We start from the raw sequence: 22,757 nt of genomic DNA, 5'->3' as shown, positions 1-22,757 counted from the left end.
AAACATAATACCACGTCGTCCATTGGTGGCGGCTATTGGCATTGTTCATAGACGTTTCAACTTCCTCTTGGGTCTATACTCGGCCTTTGAGAAATAAGGCTCAACTCTGTGTCTGGCCAGACTGGGCATGCATACCAAATAGGCATAGGTCAAGTCATGAAAGATAGACTCATTCTTGCAACATTATAGGGGCATATATCTAGATCCATTTGGCTTTGAGTTATATATATGTTACTATAACTCTATTCAGTGTTGGTACAAGCTTACCCTGTCGTTTATATTTGTGCGTATAGATATATAGATATATAGATATGCCTACTCCGTAGTTCAAGTAGCCATATGATCACTACCACGGGATGCTCCAGATGACGAGACCTGACAAGTTCACGGGTACTTCGGGCCGGACATGCATTCGGAAAGTCAAGTGACTATAAGCCGATCTATCCCGTGATGGTAGCTAGTGTAGTTCGTGTATACTCTATAGGTGTACCCCGTAGGGATAAGACATAGTGATCCCTTCATCTGACTGAATGAATAACACATAGGTAGAATACAAATATTGTAGTTAATATCCACACTACATTCCCCACGGGGGGAGAATGGGACTTTTCCCAAATCCACCATTTTGATCAACATCGGAATTCATTGTCCACTTGTCCACCTAAGCGGTGTCCATTCCGGTAACCATTTTCCCACGGATTCCAGTTCCCGGCCACCCCCACCTTACAACCTGCAACCTTCGGATTTCCAACTTCATTTTTGAAATCATGGCTTCCTTCATGGAAGACCTGTGGTCTAGCATCTTCACCCCAGGACCCACCCCGACCCTCTTGATCGCGACCAACGTCACCTTCGCCGCACTCCAGCTTGTCTTCTTCGCCCTCCTCCTATCCACCTATAGCCTCCACTTTGTCGCCTTATCCATCATCAGTGGTGGATTATGGTGGTCCATCAACTGGTTCGCCGCTGAAGTGCGACTTGCCCAGCTGGCGCAGGAGACTGAGAAAGAAAAACAAGAGGAGGCTGACGCGAATACGCGGAAGAGTCCCGCCGTAGGAGAAAGCGCTGACAGCGACACGGAGACTGAAGCCCTCGACGTTAAGAAGGCAGATGACAAGTCTAGTGCTGTCGCGACCGGGAGTGCATCGTCCGGATTGCTGCCCACAGCGCGTGATCCTAAGAAGCGACCCAGCACGCGTGGTGAGGGGTCCGGGTATGGGAGCACTGATAGCGAGTGGGAGAAGGTTGATGATACTCAGTCTTGAGGGATACTTGGCACTCAAGGATACACGCACACCTTGCTTCGAAATATCTACACTGTCGCCTCGGTAGAACACGGTTGCACACATGCATGCTTACCAGGTCCCGGACCTCTCAACGAACAAGTGTAGGACGCGTTTATGGTGATACAAACTTTGTGTCGACCTTTTGCGTACCTTGGCTGGGATCTGGATTTGATTTTGGATTTGAATTCGTATATACGCAATGCCCTCTTGTCTGTTTGTTTCGGAGCGATACCCCATACTATGTAGATGGTGCAATTTACAGCAGCTCGCGCTTGATTTTGATTTTGTCGGGGGCTTCAAGACCCTCCTCTCTGAATACACCTGTTAACAATAACATTCAAACCTATCCCATCGACTGTACAAACCAAAGTAAACAGAACCGGTGGAGTTGAAGCTTCAAAACATCCACGTGACCTTCCTGCAATCCAAACATTGAAGTTCCGTCGCAACATAACAGAACCAACCATCGAACACAACCGAAGTAGCAACCAAAAAACTACCAGCGAGCTGCATCTCACAATGCCAGATGTCCCTTGATAAAAATGCTCTCAACCGTACCCCTCAATGTGGGACGTAGGCGCGTCTGCGGCTCCGTCTTCTCCCCCGCGTCGCTCGAAGCTCACCCGCCGAAGTCGACCTCGGATTTCCAACCCGAGCAGACACCAGTCGCATCGTTCCAAGAATCAACTGACTCCTCGTCAACTTTCAAAGCAGACTCGCAATCAACCTCATTCGCGACGATTGGGGGATCGACGGACGCTGCATCCCCAGAGGAAGACATATTGAACCAGGCGCGGCAGACGGCGAAAGAGTTTCTATCCGTACCTAATCTGGGATTCGAGCTGCTTTACAACTTCCGGGGCACCGATGGAAGTCAGGTTTTGAAAGAATGGAACCGGCTCAGCCCTCCGTCGAAGGAGACGGCCGAGGCGCTGGAGTATCTTATGCGAACTTCTCCGTGGACATTGTTTGAATGGTATGGGAATGATATTCGGAGGCATTTTCTGGTCAATCTTCGGACTGGGCTATCTAAGGTATGGACTCTGTGCGTTGTTTTGAATTTGGTTGGTCTGTCCATACTAACGGTCTTATAGCTGTTGAAGTCACCCGGGGAAGAAGGCCTGCTCCGGACAATCGTGGACTGCCTACAGCTTGCGCGTCGAATCTATCTTGCTCCCGTCGTGCACTACATACTTCCGTTAATAGCTACTCCACACCAAGGGGGGTTCTTGGCTCAACTACAGCGTGCCTTTCATACGGTCGTCCAGTACAGTCTACCATGGAAGAAGATTTCACCGCTTCTCGCCAGAGAGCTTACGGAAGATGCTGTAATCATTTTAGGCATTGATACCCTGGACGAAGATTCCGATGCGGACAGAATGAGTCTCGATGGCACGGAGATGGAACGGGCATACTCTGTCTCGTACAAGGACTGGAGGCACGAGTCACCTGAAGCCCAGACACACATGATGGTCGAGGGCGAAGATGGCTCCGTGACCATTGCACGGGATCGACTTTTGGCGTTTCTCAACGGGCTACAGCTTGTCGGGCTTGGCGGTGACCAGGCCCAGAAGGTGTTCGCCAATGTGATGAACATCATGATGGGTGACTTTATCCGAGCCGCGTATGCCGGCGAGTGGGAGTCGCCCTCAACCGCACCGCAGCACCTAGAACATTGGGTTGAAAATGTCTATGCACGGCTTGCTGTGCAGGTCCTGGCCATCATCCATTCTGATCCCTCTGGAACCCAGTCCGGGGTGATGGAAGTGAGCTTCCGCGACGTGGAAAAATGGCGAGCGATGGGTATTGCCCGGCTTGGAAAGCTTCGAGTTAGCGAGCTCTTTGACGTGGTTGTCGATTGGCCTGCAAGCAGTGGGGCGGTGGAGGATCTGCGACGGTTCACAAACAACTCATCTGGAGCACGATTATATGTGACACATTTCTTTTCTATCAATTTGCTCCAGCGGTTGCTGCATCCCGGTGCTTCTACAGTCGAGATCTTGCAGGTTTACATCTCAATCATTCGAGCATTTCATATCTTGGACCCCAAGGGTGTTCTGCTAGATCGCATCGCTCGACCGATCCGGCGCTACTTGAGAGACCGCGATGACACCGTCAAGGTGATTGTTAGTGGTCTATTGGCGGACCCCGCGGCAGCTGAGGGACCGACAACTACCGGCGACACCTTGTCAGAGCTGGCGGCAGAGCTGACCAAGGTCCACCAGCATTCCATGCAAAACAATAGGAGCGAGCTCGACTATGACGATTTGTACTGGATGCCCGATCCAGTGGATGCCGCCCCCGACTACAAAAAGTCGAAGAGTGTAGATGTCATTGACAGTCTGGTTAGCTTGTTCGACTCGAAGGAGACCTTTGTGAAAGAAATGCAGACCCTGCTCGCAGACCGCCTCGTCCAGAAACGCCAGAACTACGACCAAGAGATTACAGTACTAGAGCTCCTAAAGGTCCGATTCGGGGATTCGGCACTACAGGCATGCGAGGTGATGCTAAAAGATATCGCCGACTCGCGACGTCTTGACCTCACCGTACGGAATGATCAGATATTGTCCGGGTATCGGAAGCAAGCAGGCGTCGGAAAACTTCACGCTAAGATTCTATCACGCTTCTTCTGGCCGGAGTTCCAAGAACAAGAATTCAAGGTCCCTGATGAAATCACTCAACTGCAAGAGCGGTACGCGGCCTGCTTTGAAAGGCGCAAGGACTCGCGTAAGCTCATGTGGCGCAACGGCCTGGGGCAGGTCACTGTCGAGCTGGAGTTAGAAAACCATACCTTCAAAGACGAGGTGACAACCTGGCAAGCAACCGTAATCTATGCTTTCCAGTCTGACTCGAGCGAACCCGCCACAAGAACAATCCCGGAACTCGCCGAAGAGCTCGAGATGACACTTCCCCTCGTACGCAGCGCCTGTCTCTTCTGGGTGAGCAAGCGCATCCTCACCGAGGTACACCGCGACACTTTCCGCGTGTTGGAAATTCTCCCCACAGAAGACGAGGAACACCATGCCCACGCCGCCGGCGACTTCAGCGACGCCTCAGATAGCGAAGCAGGCGATACGGCCAACGCAGCCGCAGCGGCTGAAGCAGCGGCCGCCGCGGCCGCAAAGGAATCTGCCGAGGCGGCTGCCATGGAGAAAATGAATGTGCATTGGCAGTTTATTGTGGGCATGCTCACGAATCAAGGACCTATGGCTCTGGCCCGTATTGTCATGATGCTGAAGATAGCCGTTCCTGGTGGGTTCCCATTCAGCAACGAGGAATTACGCGAGTTTTTGGGTGGTATGGTTTCGAAGGGCAAGTTGGAGATTGTTAACGGGGGTAATTACAAGATCGTGCATTAGCATCAGCTACGGGGCGTCTATCAAGTGTGAGCTTTTTCCTTTCTTCTTTTGGCGTTGCTGGAACAGATGTACAAAATACCCTTGAAAGAATATGATTTATGAATGATAGATTGGACCAATTAGGTAAAACCATATATCCGTGGAAAGAACCAGAAAAAAAGAAGAAAAAAAGGTATCATTCAAATCTATAAAGCCCACAGCAAACCAAGCCTCATTCCGCATCCAAAAGCGCAACAGGAGCCTGGTCATCAACCTGAATTCCACCCCTCTTCTTCTCATTACTATCCCAGAACGGCAACTTCCACCCACCCTCACTTTCAGGCGTCGCCAACCAAAGACGCATCAGATGGCGGCGCGGGGCAGGGGGCGCATGATCCGTGTATGCGGTGCGGGCATGCAGAACGTGCGCATTCGACAAGAACTGAATATCACCAATATCGAGAATCATATGCAGCGACAAGCGGACGCAGGTTTCTTCCAGCACGCGCAGGGCTTCTTGTTGTGCGTCTGACAGAGGGGGGATGATTCCTGCGTCGCTGAAGCGGCCGAGGGAGCGGACGTAGTATGGGTCCCATCTAGTATTACTATTAGATACGAGTATCGGAGTTGGAGGGGGCTGGTGAAACTTACTTTGTGTAGACACGTCCCTTCTCACCGCGCTCGAGGTACACCACACTGGTGCGGATGTAATCTTCCTGTCCCTTGCTTGTCTCACCCTTACGGTCGAAGTACCAGATTGGTTCGGTGAGGGTCTTGAGAACGTCTGGGCGTTCTACGGCGAGGGTGTTGTAGACGTGGTGGGAGGAGACGAGGTCTGATTCGCCGCCTTCGAGGGCCTTGGCGATGCAGAGGAGGCCGACGATGTCGGAGTCGTCGGCGTGGAAGTATTGGCTGGGTTGGGTTGTTAGTGGATTGCTTGCTTTGCGTTGCTTGCGCATCCATTGAAAACGAAACTCACCGAGCATTGGTGCGGTAGATGCGCACTTTATCAATCTGGGTCGAATCCTCGCCGAGATCCTTGACGTGGCCGAGGACGTGACCGCGGCTGTTCTGGCTGACGAAGTAGCCGAGATATGTGCCGAGACCCATGTATGCCACGGCGGACTTGTGATTGCCCCATTTCTCGACGGGGAAGCCCTTGAAGAGGATAAAGCCCTTGCCGTCAATGAGGTCTGCGCGCAGGTCGTTCAGGTAGGCGGCTAGACTGGGCAGTTGGAAGTTGGTCTATCAAAGTTATTGGTTAGCTGTTGGTTCATAAGTCTTCTAGATACGGATTGTATTGTTCTCACCTTGGAAATGCCAGTGAGCGGGGTCTTGGATGCAAGGAAAGCATCCGATGCTGTGCTCAGCTCATCGATCTGGTCCTGGGTAAAGACGTGTGTCCATTTTTCTGGGTTCTCGCGGTAGTCCTCGGCCTTCCAGACTGTTGGGCCGTCGATTTGTTTGGGGAACTTTTCGAAGGGGATGATGTGGTCGTATAGTGGGGGATGTTGGCCGGTAGTTTTCAGTCCATCTGGGAACAGATCCCATGAGATGGGCCCTGTGAGGTCGTGAGGGGCAGCTGGGAGAGAGGAGGTAGCAGCGGGAGCCATTATTAACGGGAATATGATGTACAGATGTGAAGCACTAAATGCAGGGCCTTTGGTTATTTATATTCTGTCAGTTCTCAGTAAATTGGTGAGCAATGTAGTGGACTATATGGCGTGACGAGGGATAATTTTACGAAACACAACATACAACATAGTATTCTTTAGTATAATCTTCCAAGGTTGTATAGCGGAATGAGTGCCGCAACTAAAAGCAATGAAGCTGATTGGAGGTTGAAGGGCCGGGATGGCGCAATTTGCGGGGTTGGATGTTGTGATGGCAGTGGGGGATCACGTATATTGGGCTTCGTAGATATTTAGAATGTACATATGAATAAAACTATGTTGTAGAAGAATTAACAGTATAAAGAAGATAGAAAGATGGTAAATTGCTATGTAGTTGGTAGTAATATTAGCAATTGACGTTCAAATAAGGGGGTACAAGATTCTACTCCCTATTCACATATCTACATAGTCAAAAATAGGTACATATCTATTATGGAGTATACTGCACATCTCTAACATCCAACCATCCAACCAGTCACAGTCTCGGCCGATAGACTAAGGTTATCCATTATTATCTAGCACAACATATTCTGACCACAACCGATCGTACCGGCAGTCTTGTACGGAGTACGTCGTGCATGAACCGGCTGGTCGGGTTGTTTAGATCCAAAAGAAGAAGTGCTCCAGGCAGATCTCATCTATCAACCTTGGAATTCTGTTACATGTGATTAATCTATCGGGCGAGAGTTTTTAGGTTTTCTTCACGTTTTACCTTAAATATGGGTTGGTCTTAGGGCTCGGGGAAGCACATGGTAGAGATCTGTTGATTCTTAACCACTCTCTTCTCTCTCAATTGATAACTCACTATATACCCATGGATATATCTCAAAGTACTGGTCTTCTTATATAGCCTTCAAATATTGCACAAAGATGGTTGCTCTCGCACTTTTTGATTCTGTACTTATTAATGAATGGTCTTTGGGTGGACTATTTCAACCGCTTTTTCTTTCTTTTCTTCTTACTTTTCCCTTCCAACTCTTCTTGAGTTAAGTTGTCTTATGCCGTTGTCTCTTCTGATGTCGTTTGTCGGGTCATCTGCAGACAAGGATTCGATTTCCTCTTTGGGACGCCCCCACCGGATTACTCAGAATCCTTATCGGGCGTGGGGATGCGAGCGCCCTTTGACATGGAACATTTTCAATTTTCATATTTGTAGACTCAAATATCATATTCTTTTATTTGGTACATTGTACTTATTTGAATAGAGGATATCCAATCCCATGGCCCAACACAAGATCCACGTGGCCGTGTTAGACGCCGACATTCCCTGCCTCTCAGTATACAAAGCACGAGGTCTATACAGCTCGCAGTTCCGCGTCCTCCTGCAAGCAGCTGCTCAGCGGCTGAATAAAACCCCAGAAACACTCCAGAAAGGACCTCTTGCCGTTCATGTAACGGCCTTCGATGCTGTAGGCGGGTCCCTACCTCCTCTGGAAACTCTACGAACCAACCCACAGTCCCCAGCCGAGCCTCACGCCGGCGAGCCATTGAGCCCAATAGATGCAATCCTAATCACGGGCTCAGCGTCCTCAGCCTACGAAGATCAACCGTGGATCCACGCAATGCAATCTTTCATCCAAACAGTGCACACCCATTACCCAAACATAAAGCTCTTTGGCTCCTGTTTCGGGCACCAGATAATCGCCCAATCCCTCCTCAGCACCAAAGCAAATCCCAACAACCCACCGAAATCAACATTCCATGTTGCACCCTCGCCCGCTGGCTTCGAAATGGGCATCCAACCTATCACCCTCCAGCCCTCCTTCACCGCGCACTTCCCACCTCTCGCGCGTGCCACGGCTCAGAACCCATTCCGCATCCAGCTCGTTCACGGTGACGCAGTTGTGCCGACGCCCGAGGCTGAAGCTGCCGCGGACCAGACGGGAGTCTCGCTGCCAGCGCCGTGGTCTAGTATCGGGAGTAGTGCGCAGTGCGCTATCCAGGGTCTTTATAACCCCGGCCGGGTCTTGACGTATCAGGGTCACTTTGAGTTTGACACTTTTGTCAATGGGGAGCTTGTGCAGGAGTTTGGGCGTCGCGCTGGTTGGTCGGCGACTTTTGTGGCAGAGTATTTAGAGCACATTTATCGCTCACGCGTTCCTGGTTTGGAGGATGATGATGATGCTAAGGCTGCTGCTGAGGCGGTTTTATTGTTCTTTGCTGGGGAGGATGGGGATTTGATGGGTGATGGTGGTGGTACTGGTATTATTACACCTCCGCTGGATTGATTTTTTGGGGGGGTGGTTTACGGTCGGAGTAAGATATGACGATGCGTGGATATGTATGCACGTATTGTGCGGTATTTGTTGGAGAGTGACACTTTTCTATCACGTATCACGTATTGGAGACTTTGTGTCCGAGCTGGTTTCTGCATTTTGTATTTCTGAATTTCTGCATTTCTGCAGTTGGGCGAGTTTGAATCCCTTGTGAACCGCGCGGCAAGGGTTTCAGGTGATGCGGAGCATAGGTCACGAGTGGGATTTATGAGTGTGCAATTATAGGTATGTTGTAGTTCGTGGTCACTCAGCCACCCCTTAGTGGCGACACACTGAGTTACCATGATGTTGGACCCTGCATGGCTGAGACGTAGTTGGTATGTTGGTCTGCAGAAAGGGATTAATGTTTAAACAAGGAAATCGGATTACAAGGTACAATGGTCATAGTTCTTAGATCGAGATCGGAAATCGGAATAGATGTACTCCGTACAAAGTATGGAGTTGATATAATTATAGACTTGCATGAAAGCTAGACCTTACTTTGTACTTACAAAGTATGTATGAATTCTAAGCGACGATAAGATACATTGTGTTAGCCAGAAAGTCTCGACTCGCAAGCTCTCCCCACCTTGTCATATTAAGTGGAGTGTGACATGCTTGACATTTCCAATGGATAGATAGTGTAAAGGTCTGATTACAGTTTTAATGTACTATTTAGTATCTTATTTTGTATATTCTATTTACTATTAGTGTTATAGTGTCAGACATCGCTAGGAGTTGATACAATGTACTCTGTACTCCGTACGGGAGTACGGAGTACAGCATACCAAAACCTCGACCTTGAAATCTCAGACTTTTCCGTTGATCCCCCCTGCACGGCCACCCAGAACCGGGATGGCGTGAGAGTTAGACCAATAAGGATGAAGGTAATTGCGACTCGGTGGGGATTGGGGGCCAATCAGGCTGCTTTGGGATGCTCTTCATCGGCAACTGGTTATACAGGGTATTTAGGGGTAAAATGTAAATAATCTGGAAAGCTGTGCCTTAACAGAGTTAAGGGCAAACGGAGGAGATCGGAGCTGATACAGGCACTTGGGGAATACTTGAAAGATATATAGTAGTGCAGGGTTATGGAAGTACCCCGTGCACTAGGTAGGGCATAGGAGTCACGCGCTTGCCATACAATGTGAGTATGAACCCACCTCCCCTTTGCTTTATTACATTATATACTCCGCATTATAACTATTTAATATTCAATCTTAGAATAGGTCGTTACTGTGTACTATGTACTATGTACATGTACATATGGATGTTGTAACTATAAAATTCGAAAAATATAACCGTGGAATTGAATATTACATGTAATATTACACTGTAACGTGGCGCTAGTTCGCCACCCGGAGCTTCCCTCCCTTCTGGAATGAAGCTCAGGAGCTGGGGAGAGCTTCGGAGGGGCCGCTGATAGCGCCTATCGCGACGTATTTTATTTTTTTCTTTTCTTTCCTTTTGTCCGGAGCTGTAAATTATATCTCTATCTAGAGATATGTTATCAATAGTCCGAATAACAAATTAGAAACATCTAAGGATACTACATTAAAGAATGTGAAAGAAAAAAAAAGTAATGAAAATCGCTAGAGCTCGGTGTTCCACCGGGGTTTCCGAAAAGCCGTGCGATTCGGTATATTAAATACCACTCTGTACCGTACAGTTTCTTCCGTTTCCGTTTTTTTTCTTTCTTTTCCTCCCCTCGTTTTTCCCTTTTTTTTAAATTTCAATTTTAATAGCGTGGAACATTCCAAGAACGGGATACTTTTTTTTGGTTTTTCTTTTTACAAGGGAAGCTCAAAGCTGTACGCCCCTCTTTTTGGTTATCGATACTCGATAGGGACGATAGCCACGTATGTGAGCTCATGGAGTAACTATCTCAAAGGTAAGAATAAAAGCTGTTCCTGACTAGAATTAATAGAGCTACCCTGAACTACTTCTATAACATTTAGAATAGAATATACATATACGTACAGAAATAACAGAAAAAAAAAAGAAGTACGGGGCAAAAAAAAAAATAGAATAAGGCGAAGTCTGCGTAATTACCCGTAATACCCCCAGTGACTCCCACAAGCCCTCCCAAGTACTTCTCTGAATGTATGAGCCGCCCTCTCTTCCGTTTCCTCTTTTTTACCCTTTTCCAATTCTTCCCTTCTTCTCTTTTACCAGAGCATGTTGAACTGCATTTCTGTCTATTGTTCACATCAACCTTGTCTGTGCTCGACCTCTTTATTCGCCCCTCCTTTTTTTTGTCTCAACTCCCGGGATCTCGGATGAACATATGCACCATGCCTCCTCGAAGCTCACTGACCAGCTCGTTCTCGGTAACCGATGCCAATAATGAGGTGGTCTGTCCCTTGAAGAATAATGATAACTCCAATTGTCGCAAAAGATGCCTGGGTGTGAGTATTTGCCCCGAACCCCACCTTATCACCTTGCGAAAGCTATATGACCCCCGTGCAACTCTGGAGTTCAACTTGAACTAATCTGGTTGGTGCTCTAGGAAAAACGCTATCGCTCCATGCAGGAGCATATTCGACGTGCGCATCCGAACCACTACATCCCGAAGCTCCCGGCTACCGAGGAGAGCTTCCTGATGATGGTGAACACCCCGCTCGAGCAACGGGTGCAGCTGTCACCCCCCGAACCCGCTCAACCCCGGCGACCTCATGGTCAGTCCTCTTTTTTTCTTTTTTCTTTTTCTCTTTCTCCTTTTCTGGTCTTGATTTCTCGCCACACATACTGACGGCTACTCACAGATGTGGCGCCGGAGAGGGACATCTATGTCGCGGATGGCTCCCCGGCTACCCCTCGAGCTCTGGATGAACCCCACCCAGCTGCGGCCACTGCGGCGGTTGCTCTGGCACAACTGCACCATCATCGACTGGCCTCAGATTGGGATACAGACATGGTTTGTCGCTCCGGGCTGTTGTGGGCTTCGACCCTTGAGTCTCTCCACGGTGGCACTGACCCGCATTTCCCCAGGATACCCATTCGGATACCGACTTGAGTCATCCCCGCTTGCGTGGAGCTATTGAACTTCCCCCACTCCGTGACCATTTCAAGCAGGAATCTCTCCCGCCGTTTACCCCTCGTCCTCGCGAGCTTCTTCCATCCATCCTCAATCACTCCCCGCCCGGTCGCTCATCCACATTACCGCCAATCCAGCGGAGAGACAAGTTTTGCCGCCCGCGCAAATCTTCCATCACTCAATCTGCCCGCAAACCCAAGCAGGATCGCCCCAAGTCAAAGGAATTCGGGCGGCGACCAAGCCTCGGGGATCGCAAAGCCCTTTCAGCAGAGCCGCAAACTGCGGCGTGGGCGCAAGGCAAGCGTTGGGAGGATTTGATAGAAGCCGCGACGTCAGCAACCGAAGTAGACGATGAGCCTTATTCAGAGGTGAGTTTGAATGAAATTCTGGGGGTTTTTTTTCGGTGCTGATGCGCCAAATTCAGGCTGGTCGGTCGCCAACGATTGCCCCACTACTTTCCAACGTGACGTCTGTCCCCTCTGGGGTGAAAAATCGGTCCTCGCTACCACCCGCTTTCCAATCTGCAGGATTGCCTCCTATCACTTCCCATCGGCCATTCCCACCGCATTCATACGCCGCCTCGCCCTTGCACAAATCATTGACCCCACCACCATACGAGAACCACCGCAGCCGTGAGAGCGACTTGGAACCATTCCCATCTATTGAATCATCGCTCGATTCCATGTCTTCAGCATCTGGCAGAAATTTCGCATCATCGGTTTCGGGAGTTGCGCCGTCTATAAACTCTGATTCGAGCCCGGTTATGAATCTTATCCCGTCCATTTCCCAGCGCCAGCAACATCGATTCTCCAATCCTACCCCGGCATCTTTCCGCAACAAAGAGGTTCAGGTATTTTGCGCTCAGTGCAAACGGCCCTCGGCACTGAATGAGTGCTATGCCTGTACGGAGTGCATCTGTGGAGTCTGCCGCGACTGTGTGGGTATGTTCATTTCAAGTCCGCCCACTTCATTCCGAACTCCAGGGAATGGACCATTGAATAATGGTCCATCACAAGGACCAACAAGTTACCCTGGTCCTCGCGGGTGTCCACGATGCCGAACGGTGGGAGGCAAATGGAAAGCCTTCCAAATCGACATCAAGTGAACGACCTCAATAAGACGGCCCACATTTTTGGCATTACGCATTTTACGACTGATGGTTGATACACGTTCATTCTTATGTTGTTATTTATTCTTCATCATTCGATCGGCTTTTCTGGGTTTCTTTTTTTCACTACGATCTGGCAAGATCCATCATCCAGACGATGTTGCAGGAGTTGGTTCTTTTTTTCTAGGCCAGGTCTTTTCGGTGCAGGTTTCCGACAGTCAAAAACCCGAAGAAGCTGGTCTTCAACATTCAAAGGTCTACATTTTCTTTCTTTCCGCATTCTGGTTCATGTGGACATATCTTTTGGTCATGAGGTACATGCTTTTTAAGCTCTTTCAAGTTTTTCATGTGATGCGAACTTGTACTGCAATGATTTCATCCTGTCGCGCTGTTTATAGAAAAGAGCTGTGGCCCGTGGGAGGCATCCTGTCCTCCCACGCCATCCAATTCTTGATTTATATAACTACCAATCTACTCATCCCAGATGACACTGCTGAGACCCTCCGCAGTCCCCACCTTCCCAGGCTCACCAACCTGTAGAACAGCAACCTTCTCGCCCAGATTCCCCGTCTTCGGATCCCGGCGCACGATTGCAACCGTCGCAGAAGCCTGATTCCCAATGGCAACCAGATCCCCGGCCCGATTAATCACAAAAGTCCGCGGCACCTTCCCGAATGCAGAAGACGAGTCCCGCACCTTAACCGACCCATCCGCCGGTGACCGATCAAGCACAACCATTGAATCGCTTGGCTTGAACCCTTGATCAGTGCGAATCGAAAGATAAATCTCATTCCCGATCCTGCTAATCTCAGCCGGCGTCGCACCCTCGGGCATAACACCTCCGGGGTATGGCACCAGCGTCTGCGTCTTCTCAAAAGACAAACACCCAGATCTCGAATACGAAACATTAAACACCATGATCGTACCACCGATCTCGTTAGCAAGATACAACATTGTCTCGCCGACAGCCGCTATCTTCCGCGAATGCGTCGACCCAACTCCAGCCGACCGGCCAGTGCCATCAGTCCAGAACACGCCGTGTCGTGGCCCGCTGCCGTAGGTAATGTTCAGGCTTGGGCACTCTGAGAGCTTTCCCGACGGGCCGTCTTCGATCGCGTACACGCGGAGCAAATCCGCACCCAGGTCCGGGCTGACGATGAACGAGCCGGTCGGGTCGAGGAAGACTTCGTGCGGGTGGGGCGAGTCCTGCTGGGCGACTTTGCCCGGCCTGGTCAAGTTGAAATGGAAGGCTTGCTGGGCTGGTTGATTTTGTTTGATGGGTAGGGCGAAGGTTGAGATGGCTGAGCCCTCGCTATTAGATTGTTAGTACCGGCCCACATTCACAATGACCCAGCCAACAACGCAGGGCAAAACCTAATTCCTTGGAATGTAGGCAAGAAAGAAAAACAAAAAAAAGGGGAAAAAAACAAAAAACCAAAAAACATACTAATGCGCAATTGCAAGAAACTTCTTTCCGGCATCCGACTCATAGATAACACTATTAACACCGCCACCGACAGTCTTTGCGACGGCACCTTCACGCAGCGTACCGTCGGGTCTGACATGCAGGGCCGTGAGCGAGCCGTGCGTCGAAGCATCGGCAGTGCCAGTTTCGTCAGAGCAGTAGACAGTGCGGGTGTGCGCATCCAGAGTTAACCAGCTTGGCATATCACCGCAGGTGTTGAGGGTTTGCGATAGTGAGAGGTTATTGTTCTTCAGGGTTAGGCTGTAGACATTGCCATTGTAGTGGGTTGCCCAGAGGTGGGCTGGTTTGGAGGCAATGGCTGCTGAGGTGGTCCCTAAAGCAGATAGGATGGGTAGAAGGGTTTGGAAATGCATTTTAGATAGTTTGGTAGGTTGTTGCAACCTATGAAATTTGGGGTGGGATGGATGGTTGTCTTGTAAGTAGTAGATGCAGTGTCTATGGGAATGTGAAAGACGCGATCAACGGGGGATCGACAGTCCCTGACTTGTGCAGGAATGGATCGAGGGGGAGAGGGGAAAAAGGGTGACATTTCCTTCAGGTTGTATTACTTTAGTCTGTTTCAGTTGTGCATATATCGTGTCAACTACGGAGTAACTAGTAAGCAACATGGCGGAATCAATTAGGGTTAAGGGGTCTGAAGGATCTATCAGCCCCAGCCACATCGTCATATCGCTACGATCGCTACGAGAACACGGTTGCCTGCAGATAAGATCTTCGAAATGCAACGTTCGACGGAGTATCAACGGAGTATTATTACTTTATTACTTTATTACTTTCTTAGGCTTCGTTGCAACCCCCATGTTGTGTGGGGGTTTCTTCACTGAGACAGGGGCAGAATCAACAGGAAATCTGTTCTATGCATGATTCACATGTCTCTCTAAACAAGTGTTAAACCAGTGTAGCAAACATCATTGCGCACAAGCTCAGTCTTAAGTCCATCTTCCAATGAAACCGAGTACAAGCTACCACCCAGGTCAGCCACATACACAATGTTGTTCGCCTTATCCAACTTCAAGCCAATAGGCTCGTGGAAGTGACGTGCCAGAATAACCTTCTCCATATCCATCTCTTCACCACCCACATACGCGTGGTTCAGCGTGCATCCGAAAGGGTGTTCGCCACGATCTGTCCAGTACAGAGTCCGACTCTCGCTATCCAACTCAATATCAATAGGCTCAGGGAGATTATTCCACAGACGCCGAATGTCAGTCCGATTCTCGGCAGTCTCACCAGCAGGAATATTCAAGCCAGCGCAGAAGATCTGACCACGACCAGCTTTGCATGGCCCCTTTTGGGTCCAGTACAAGAGACCGCGCTCGGCATCAACAGCAACACCCACACACCAAAGCGTCATCTGCTCTAACAGACTGGTACCCGGCTCCGCACGGCGCTGTACAAGGATAATGTGGTTACTCCCATCATAGTCACAACGATGCACGCTTGTTCCCTCGCGGTCACAGAAGTAAATCTGTTTCCGCGACTCGATAACCGCGAGCTGCTTGGGCGTGTGCACCTGTCCAACAGGAATAAGACACGTCATATCGCCGCCTTCCATATCAGCGGACCAGACGGAGCCATCGCATGCCGCCGTGCTGCGGCCCATATTCGTCCAGAAGATGCGCTGCGCGTCCAATGACACGTCGATGCCATCGGGCAGGTTCTGGCCGACGACGACGGGGGTGAGTTTCTGGGTTGCGAGGTTGAGGCGGAGGATTTTGCCGTTGGAGTGGACCTGCGAGACATCCTTTGCGTTTCCGCCGAGTCCTACGTCCAGTAGGTAGATGTCCTTTGCGGCACTGTGTGGGCTTGCAGGGGTTGCTTTTGCAGTAGAGGATTTCGCGAGTGGGGGGTAGAGGCCGCCCTTTTCGCTCTTCTTGCCAAGGCGGTTTTGCTGGATGTATTCCTTGCGCAGCCAGTCGACGGTTGAGGCGGAGGGAAGACCCCTCTCTTGGATGTAGTTGTCTTCGATGAAGGCGACGGTGTCGAGACCGACTTGATCCATCAGTTGGCAGGGGAGAGGGCCATTCCTAAACATGTGTTCCCAGAGTAGGTCGATTTCGCTAGGGTCGCTGACGCCTTCGGAGAGGATTTGCATGATTTCGCGCTTGATTGATGCCCAGATGCGGTTGAAGATGAATCTATACGGGTATTGAGTCAGTCTGCTGTGCTGATATAAGGGACTTTATCTTATTTTTTTATAGTACAATGCATACCCGGTCGATTCACGGCGAGCTGTCACTGGCAACATGCCACACTCGCCCAGGACAGTCTCCAAGTAAGGGAAGATCTCGGGATCGGTCTTACCACAGGTCATCAGCTCGACCATGCGGATTGAAGGAGGCATAGCGAAGTGAATATTGAAGACTTTGCGCTGGCGCTTAGAGGAGACCTTGACAAGCATCAAGGCTGACTTCATAGAGGAGCTGTTTGAGCCGATGTAGCAATCCGCGGGGGCATGCTTATCCAAGTCCGCCAAAGTATCAATCTTCAACTGCAGCACCTCAGGGACAGCCTCGATAATCAACCAAGCATTAGAAACAGCGGACTCGAGCTCGGTGAAAGTCTTGCAGATACCGTAGGGCGCGGAAGTATGCGACTCGAGGTCAACCTGGGAAATGGAGGTCCCATCCTTGGGATTAGTTCCCTTCCCCTCGGCATCTTCTTCGCGTGCCTTGGTAATGCGTGGCATCAACGAGAACTCGGCTTTGTGGTGATCGACGTACTCCGCTGCGTCACGTAGAGCCGCCGGTGAGGGATCCCGGATGTGGACACGGTAGCCAGCAGCGATGAAGACACAGGCGATGCGGCGGCCGAGGACGCCGCCGCCGATGACTGCAACAGGGCGGTCGGTTCTGGGCTTAACACCCATTTTGTATGTAGGTAGATAGGTAGGTAGGAGTATGAAAGGAAGGAGGTGGCAATATAGATGTGTGTTGGTATATAAAAAGTATGTAGATATGACGTTGAGGGCGAAAGAAAGCGTGGATGAAAATATCACCAAGGTGGCAGTTGATTATAGGCTTCTTTATATGTTATATACTTTTTAATCCAAGATCAGCATTTACAATGGCATCCATCCAGAGGCCTTCTATGCACTTCGGCTCGCACTATACCATCCCATGGTCATTGGATATGTTAGGGCTCCGCCACCGGAAGCCGGCATCATTGGTACGAGCTTCCAAGAAAGAGAAAGGCTCGCGGACATCACGGCTGTCCTGTAGTGTTGTCAACGCCAATAGAATACCTTGAAGAGGTAGATTCGGGATCTACTCTGGATCCCCGAGAGAGTTCGGGTGGTGGTAGTACACTCTTCGGCTCGGATTCGTAACGGAATCGCCACGGAATCATAATGGAAACAGTTCGGAGGAACTTGCAGAATGTGTGGAATAAACAACCTTGAGGATTCTCCACCACAATTCATTTTGTTGAGCTAAGGCCCTGGAACTGTTGCTGTTACTAGCGATGAAGTGATGAAATGTGCCAGGACTTTGGCTACATTGGTCAAATTATGTATCGTTATGTGGATGTACAACGTAAATATACAGCCTATAACCTAACATAGATGGTAGTAGACCCCTAGCCCCTCAATTTCACTCCCGGGACCCTGGCGCCCCGGTACTACAATCATCAACTGTAAAATGGTGGTTAATAGTACCTAGGAGTAGAGTCCCTGGCACACTTCGTCGCCACCATGTTAACCGCTCAACTCCACTTGATATTGACTGTTAATGACTCAATATTGGTCGATCCCTTGGGGTGATTCTTCTGGAAGCGTGGAGGAAGAATGTAATTTATATCCGAGGGTTTAGGACGATGTCATTTCTAAGATATCGCCAACGTAATATGGCACCAACTCGTCAAGAGCTTCGTCAGAGTGACCAGTCTCTTCGAATGCCTCAGTAGCTCAAGGGTGTACATCTTGCGAGATGGTATTGAAATGGATTATTCTCTGAAATATTAACTGAAATTCATGCTTGTCAGATGAGCACCATGTTCTACTTAATCGGAGATGACATATCTACAGCGCAGTCTGTGACTCTCGATTCTAAATGGAAGATCGAAGACGTTAAGCGCGCGGTGGGAGCTGTTTTTAATGTCGCCGCACCACTTGGTATGTGTTTCCAGTCCCTATACATGAGCTTATGCTGAAGTGATCAGGGTTGACTTTTCACCACGGAGAAAACGAACAAGAACTCTCCTTGGCAGAGGAAATACTTAGCGCAGTCTCATCACACACTACACCGATCGGCCTCCGTGTCGATGGACAGGCAGTCCAAAGCCCCCAAGGTCCCGAGGGTCTTCCACTTGTGGGTAGCTTCTATGAGATCTTCCCTGATCATCTGGGCAACCACTACCGACTCTTCCGCAAATACGGCCATGTTATCAAAACTACTAATATGGGCAAGACAACATACCTGACCGATAGCCCTGAATTGGCAGCCGTTGCCCTGGCTGAATCTGTCTACATGACCAGAAAGATCAACGAGAACCACCCTCTCTGGGGTGTCAAGGACAACACAGCAATCTTCATCGGAGATACCGAGACTGAGAACTGGCGGTTGGCTCACAAGTTCTTGCCACCAGCGATGGGTCCGAAGGCAGTGCGCCACTATACACCATTGATGCAGGAGTGTGTGCGCCAGTCATTCGCAGTATTTGATGAGCTCGATTCTTGCGGCAAGTCTTGGAACGCCTACCAGTACATGGTGAAGCTTGCATCGCAAACCATTGGAAAATTCTCTTTGGGCACCGACTTTGAACACTTCACTGATGTTGACGCCCCATTGCATCCGATCGTCACCAACATCACCAGTCTGCTGTCTCTCAATAAGAAAATCACCTCCCGAGGTGAATGGTACCGACACCTTCCCTTTGGCGATCCCGCGCGTCTCAGGGTTGTCCAACGCACAATCTACACCCTCCTCCAGGCGAAGATCGACCTAGTCAAGGGCTCTGGAATTGATGGTATGCCCATGAACCAAGCCGCAGTCGAAGCCTCTTGCGTAGTCAACTACCTCCTCAACACCGTCGACGAAACCGGCCAAAAGTTTCCCGAAGGCCTGATCGTTGCAAATATGCTCATTGTCACCGGCGCCGGTTTCACAACCACCTCAGCCCTGATGTCATGGCTCCTTTACTGCCTCGTTACCTACGAAGGCGCCCAAGACCGTCTCTATGAGGAACTGTGTGAGCGTGGTGTCGCCAACACTGAAAAGCCCATCGACTGGACACCCGAGTTTGCCCATAGCCTGAGCTTCCTTGACTGTTTCATCAAGGAGACTAAACGCCTGCACAACGCCTCTTTTCAGCCCGGCCGTACGACAAAAACCGAGGTCGTGCTGCCCGGTGGATACCGCCTGCCTCCTGACAGTGTTATCGTTCCCAACCTGTACAGTATCCACACCAACCCAGAAGTCTGGCGCGATCCCTTCCGGTTCGATCCTGATTACTGGACCGGTGAGGAGACTAAGAACAAGCATCGTTGCGCTTATATTCCTTTCGCTACCGGTCCCCGTGGCTGCATTGGATTCAACTTTGCGCTGCTTGAGGTTAAGATCTTGTTGTCGGAGCTTGTCTCGCGCTATGAGTTTACCCGTGAGGGTCTTGAGGCTATCGAGTATGATCCTGAGTTCCAGTTGATTCGGCCGTTGAACTTCTACGTTCGCGCTAAGAAGAGACCTGCCGCTGCTTAAAGTGTTGAAGCCGTATTATTTAGATTAGTTTGGCGTTGAGATAGATTGATTTGTTCATTAGACTAGATGGTACGTAATGCTACGTATAAAAGAATTTACGGGTTGAACATTTGATATCTTACGACGTCTGCAACGAAAGGAAACCTTAGAATAGGAATCGATTGTAATATTTCCATCTGCAATCAGCACCCCAGTTCCGGAAATTGTGATGCTAACCGAATCTTCTTTGTTCGTCTATTATAAGCATAGTCGGCCGCTTATGCGGCCTTGTGGTCTCTTTTTAGATGTCTTTCTAGATGTCCTTTTAGATGTCCTTTTAGATGTTTTTATAAATGAATGTAAAGGTGGTAAAAAGAGCATATACTTTATGCAAGAGACTTTTCTTGTAAAACCAGTGATACATCAATAAAAATTAAGAATCTCCCCATTTCCCCTCGTATTCTCATATCAGCCCCCTCATCCTCCCCGCATGAATATCTCATATGTTCACTGGCCATCACTAGTCTCCCGCAAGGCCTTCAAGGCCCGAGAATATGGACCAAAGTACCTCAAATTAGTATCCGTATCCTCCCACACAGACTGCTGTTCCTCGCGCTCCAAAACGACAATCAAGCGCTTAACCAGCACATCAGCACGTGAACCCTGCAGACTAGAATCCACCAAGTTCTGGAGAGTGAGCGCACAGCTAACAGCATTATGAACAAACGCCCATGAGCGACATACTGTCGCCGCAAGACGGTGCATATCTAAGAAACTCTGAACAGCCTGAGCAGCGCAGTCAATGCATTCCACCTTGATGGAATCAGCATTTATAGCCGGGTTATGAGCTTCAATGGACCCAGACTCCAGGATCAGCCGACAGAGACGACAGATTGTGTAGCAAATGTGGATATTCAGGGCTAGACGCTCGAGATGATCTTGCAGGCTGCGACAGTGGGCTTTATCGCGGAGAAATGGCGCGGCGTCCTTGGATATAGCTGCCATTCGGCTTTTAAAGGATAAAGTTTCAGTGAGGGTTTCAGTGTTATCTTGTCGTGCGCGCTCGAGGAGGATTTGGCATATGGCGCAGACATTCTGCGAAGGAGCGATCTGGGCCTGAATCTGGGTCGTGGGGGATGCTACTGTTTAACTTGTTTGTGTTTGGTGGGCGGTCGTAGGTGAAGGAGAGGAAAGTATCTTGCCATAACAGCATCCACCTGGAGTTTGAGTTAATGGAGGTTATTGTGTCGAGTATGATAGATGTCTTGCACTTACCACAGGCGTTTTCGCTGGAATTGTTCCGCGGTGGAGCTTTGCGTGTCTGAGGCTGTCTCTTCGTGTAGTCCGATACTCTGTGCAAGCCGTATCGTTGATCCTATAATCAGTCAGTCCTATCAACTAATTCTAACTAAGACTCGGTACATCGCTCCTTGATAGGATCATTCGAGAACTGCACTCCACAGGCAAGCACAGCAAAAAGCAGTGCAAGCCATGAGGAATCCACGTCATCTAATCTCGAGATCTCATTCTCCAACAGTATCCCTGTGCGCTTGTTTAGGAACGCAAACAGCGAGATATTGAATTTCTCGAATGTCACCAGCGCTGGGTAAAAGGGGTGTACGTTTGTTTGATAGACCTGCCAATATCTGATACCCTTCAATCAGTACAATAATCCATGCGTATTTTCCAATATTTATTTGAGCATGCCAATGATAATAATTCATTCGACGACAGTGATACATACCGGATAATATCCGACTCGTCAGGTAAAGTCTCACAGATCTCACCAGCTCCAGGCTCTTGCTTCCACAGATTTGTAAACGGATACGTCCGCGGGACAAGTTGGTCCAGGAGCATTGCATCGTTAAGTATTGGGTCACTCCCGGCCTTTCGGTATCCCAGGGCGACTGGTGGATCAGAATGGCTGCCCAAAAAGATGGTGGCCCCGGTAGCGTCTCGATGAAGTGCTTTCCGGGGGATTTAGCAAGTGTAGAGCCTCTCCCTATAAATAGTGATTTTGCGGCAGATGATGAGCTGGCTTGAGCAATTGTACCTGATCCAGAATTCAAGCGGGTCTGTTGAAGTTCTTCCTTGAGGGAAGAGATTTGCTGATCCATCTTCTCAAGCCGAATGAGAATGAGATCAATCCCCGGGGTGTAATTGTCATTTTCATTTATATATACCGATTGATCTTCCCCGGAAATGCTGTTGGTTATGTGTCAGTGGTTGTAAGGCCTCAAGGTATAAGATAATGTCTATCTGCATGGCCCCAAAACACACGGAAAACATAAGGAAGAACAGGTTGAGCCATACCTGAGAGTGCTAGTTTCCTGTCTTCCTTCATCGTCTTCCCTGTTCATAGGGAAAGAGCTACCCTTCTCATTAGAAGCAGACGGCTCATTCCCTGAGCTAGAAGGCACACAGCACAGCTCTGGGTGGTGACGCTGCACGCAACTAGAGCATGGCATATTGCCATCACATCGAACCTTCCTATGACGACAAGGAAAGCATGACTTAATGCCGCGGGTGCGGCGCTTGCGCTTAAGCAGTTCACTGATATGATTTGTGTCGTATGGATATGGGGTTTGGCCTGAGCCCCGGGCATTGGATGGGTCCATATGGACCGACTTTTGCATATGACAGAGACAATCAAGAATTCAGAATTGACCTGCGTATAGCCGTATTTTCATTGATATATCAAATTTGTTACAGACTTCCTCGTTGACCGGGGGGTGACATTTATAACATTTACTTTGTTTTGATTCGTCGGGAAAACTGACCGCCATCTGGTCCCACCACGTCATTTTACAAATTGGGAATTCATTGTATCAATTTCACCTTGTTTGACTTCAATTCTACTTTCATGTAGGAGCAGTGTTTGAAGAAGTAGTGTGGTGAGTGG

General features: G+C 49.4%; 9 protein-coding genes across 9 annotated transcripts; 5 read left to right on the top strand and 4 right to left on the bottom strand.

Annotated features, from left to right (window-relative positions):
• Positions 1-767: 767 nt before the first annotated feature.
• PEX2_084180 (V-type ATPase assembly factor PKR1) lies at positions 768-1,265 on the top strand (the record flags this gene model as incomplete). Its single annotated transcript, XM_016745688.1, has 1 exon — positions 768-1,265. One exon carries the CDS (start codon positions 768-770, stop codon positions 1,263-1,265), a length of 498 nt encoding a protein of 165 aa, XP_016595420.1.
• A 563-nt stretch (positions 1,266-1,828) lies between these two features.
• On the top strand, positions 1,829-4,645 carry PEX2_084170 (anaphase promoting complex subunit 2; the record flags this gene model as incomplete). Its single annotated transcript, XM_016745687.1, has 2 exons — positions 1,829-2,320; positions 2,381-4,645. 2 exons carry the CDS (start codon positions 1,829-1,831, stop codon positions 4,643-4,645), a joined length of 2,757 nt encoding a protein of 918 aa, XP_016595419.1.
• A 211-nt stretch (positions 4,646-4,856) lies between these two features.
• Positions 4,857-6,237, bottom strand: PEX2_084160 (TauD/TfdA family dioxygenase; the record flags this gene model as incomplete). Its single annotated transcript, XM_016745686.1, has 4 exons — positions 4,857-5,220; positions 5,276-5,536; positions 5,604-5,869; positions 5,935-6,237. 4 exons carry the CDS (start codon positions 6,235-6,237, stop codon positions 4,857-4,859), a joined length of 1,194 nt encoding a protein of 397 aa, XP_016595418.1.
• A 1,280-nt stretch (positions 6,238-7,517) lies between these two features.
• PEX2_084150 (type 1 glutamine amidotransferase) lies at positions 7,518-8,525 on the top strand (the record flags this gene model as incomplete). Its single annotated transcript, XM_016745685.1, has 1 exon — positions 7,518-8,525. One exon carries the CDS (start codon positions 7,518-7,520, stop codon positions 8,523-8,525), a length of 1,008 nt encoding a protein of 335 aa, XP_016595417.1.
• Positions 8,526-10,846: 2,321 nt separating this feature from the next.
• rfeD (uncharacterized protein) lies at positions 10,847-12,707 on the top strand (the record flags this gene model as incomplete). The annotated part of the gene is made up of 6 exons (XM_016745684.1): positions 10,847-10,906; positions 11,062-11,230; positions 11,318-11,469; positions 11,544-11,957; positions 12,014-12,439; positions 12,606-12,707. The coding sequence occupies 6 exons, from the start codon at positions 10,847-10,849 to the stop codon at positions 12,705-12,707; spliced, it is 1,323 nt and encodes a 440-aa protein (XP_016595416.1).
• Positions 12,708-13,168: 461 nt separating this feature from the next.
• PEX2_084130 (lactonase family protein) lies at positions 13,169-14,536 on the bottom strand (the record flags this gene model as incomplete). The annotated part of the gene is made up of 2 exons (XM_016745683.1): positions 13,169-14,009; positions 14,145-14,536. The coding sequence occupies 2 exons, from the start codon at positions 14,534-14,536 to the stop codon at positions 13,169-13,171; spliced, it is 1,233 nt and encodes a 410-aa protein (XP_016595415.1).
• Positions 14,537-15,060: 524 nt separating this feature from the next.
• Positions 15,061-17,052, bottom strand: PEX2_084120 (Dehydrogenase, multihelical; the record flags this gene model as incomplete). The annotated part of the gene is made up of 2 exons (XM_016745682.1): positions 15,061-16,321; positions 16,397-17,052. 2 exons carry the CDS (start codon positions 17,050-17,052, stop codon positions 15,061-15,063), a joined length of 1,917 nt encoding a protein of 638 aa, XP_016595414.1.
• A 1,112-nt stretch (positions 17,053-18,164) lies between these two features.
• Positions 18,165-19,876, top strand: PEX2_084110 (cytochrome P450; the record flags this gene model as incomplete). Its single annotated transcript, XM_016745681.1, has 2 exons — positions 18,165-18,294; positions 18,342-19,876. 2 exons carry the CDS (start codon positions 18,165-18,167, stop codon positions 19,874-19,876), a joined length of 1,665 nt encoding a protein of 554 aa, XP_016595413.1.
• Positions 19,877-20,362: 486 nt separating this feature from the next.
• On the bottom strand, positions 20,363-22,491 carry PEX2_084100 (Zn(II)2Cys6 transcription factor domain-containing protein; the record flags this gene model as incomplete). The annotated part of the gene is made up of 6 exons (XM_016745680.1): positions 20,363-20,542; positions 20,600-20,971; positions 21,131-21,230; positions 21,600-21,822; positions 21,909-22,060; positions 22,169-22,491. 6 exons carry the CDS (start codon positions 22,489-22,491, stop codon positions 20,363-20,365), a joined length of 1,350 nt encoding a protein of 449 aa, XP_016595412.1.
• Between the last annotated feature and the right edge of the window lie 266 nt (positions 22,492-22,757).

This window comes from Penicillium expansum (assembly GCF_000769745.1).
Source record: "Penicillium expansum strain MD-8 chromosome Unknown contig277, whole genome shotgun sequence".
NCBI lineage: Eukaryota > Fungi > Ascomycota > Eurotiomycetes > Eurotiales > Aspergillaceae > Penicillium > Penicillium expansum.
Note: the sequence above shows the minus strand (reverse complement) of the source record. Positions and strands in the feature narration are given on the sequence as shown.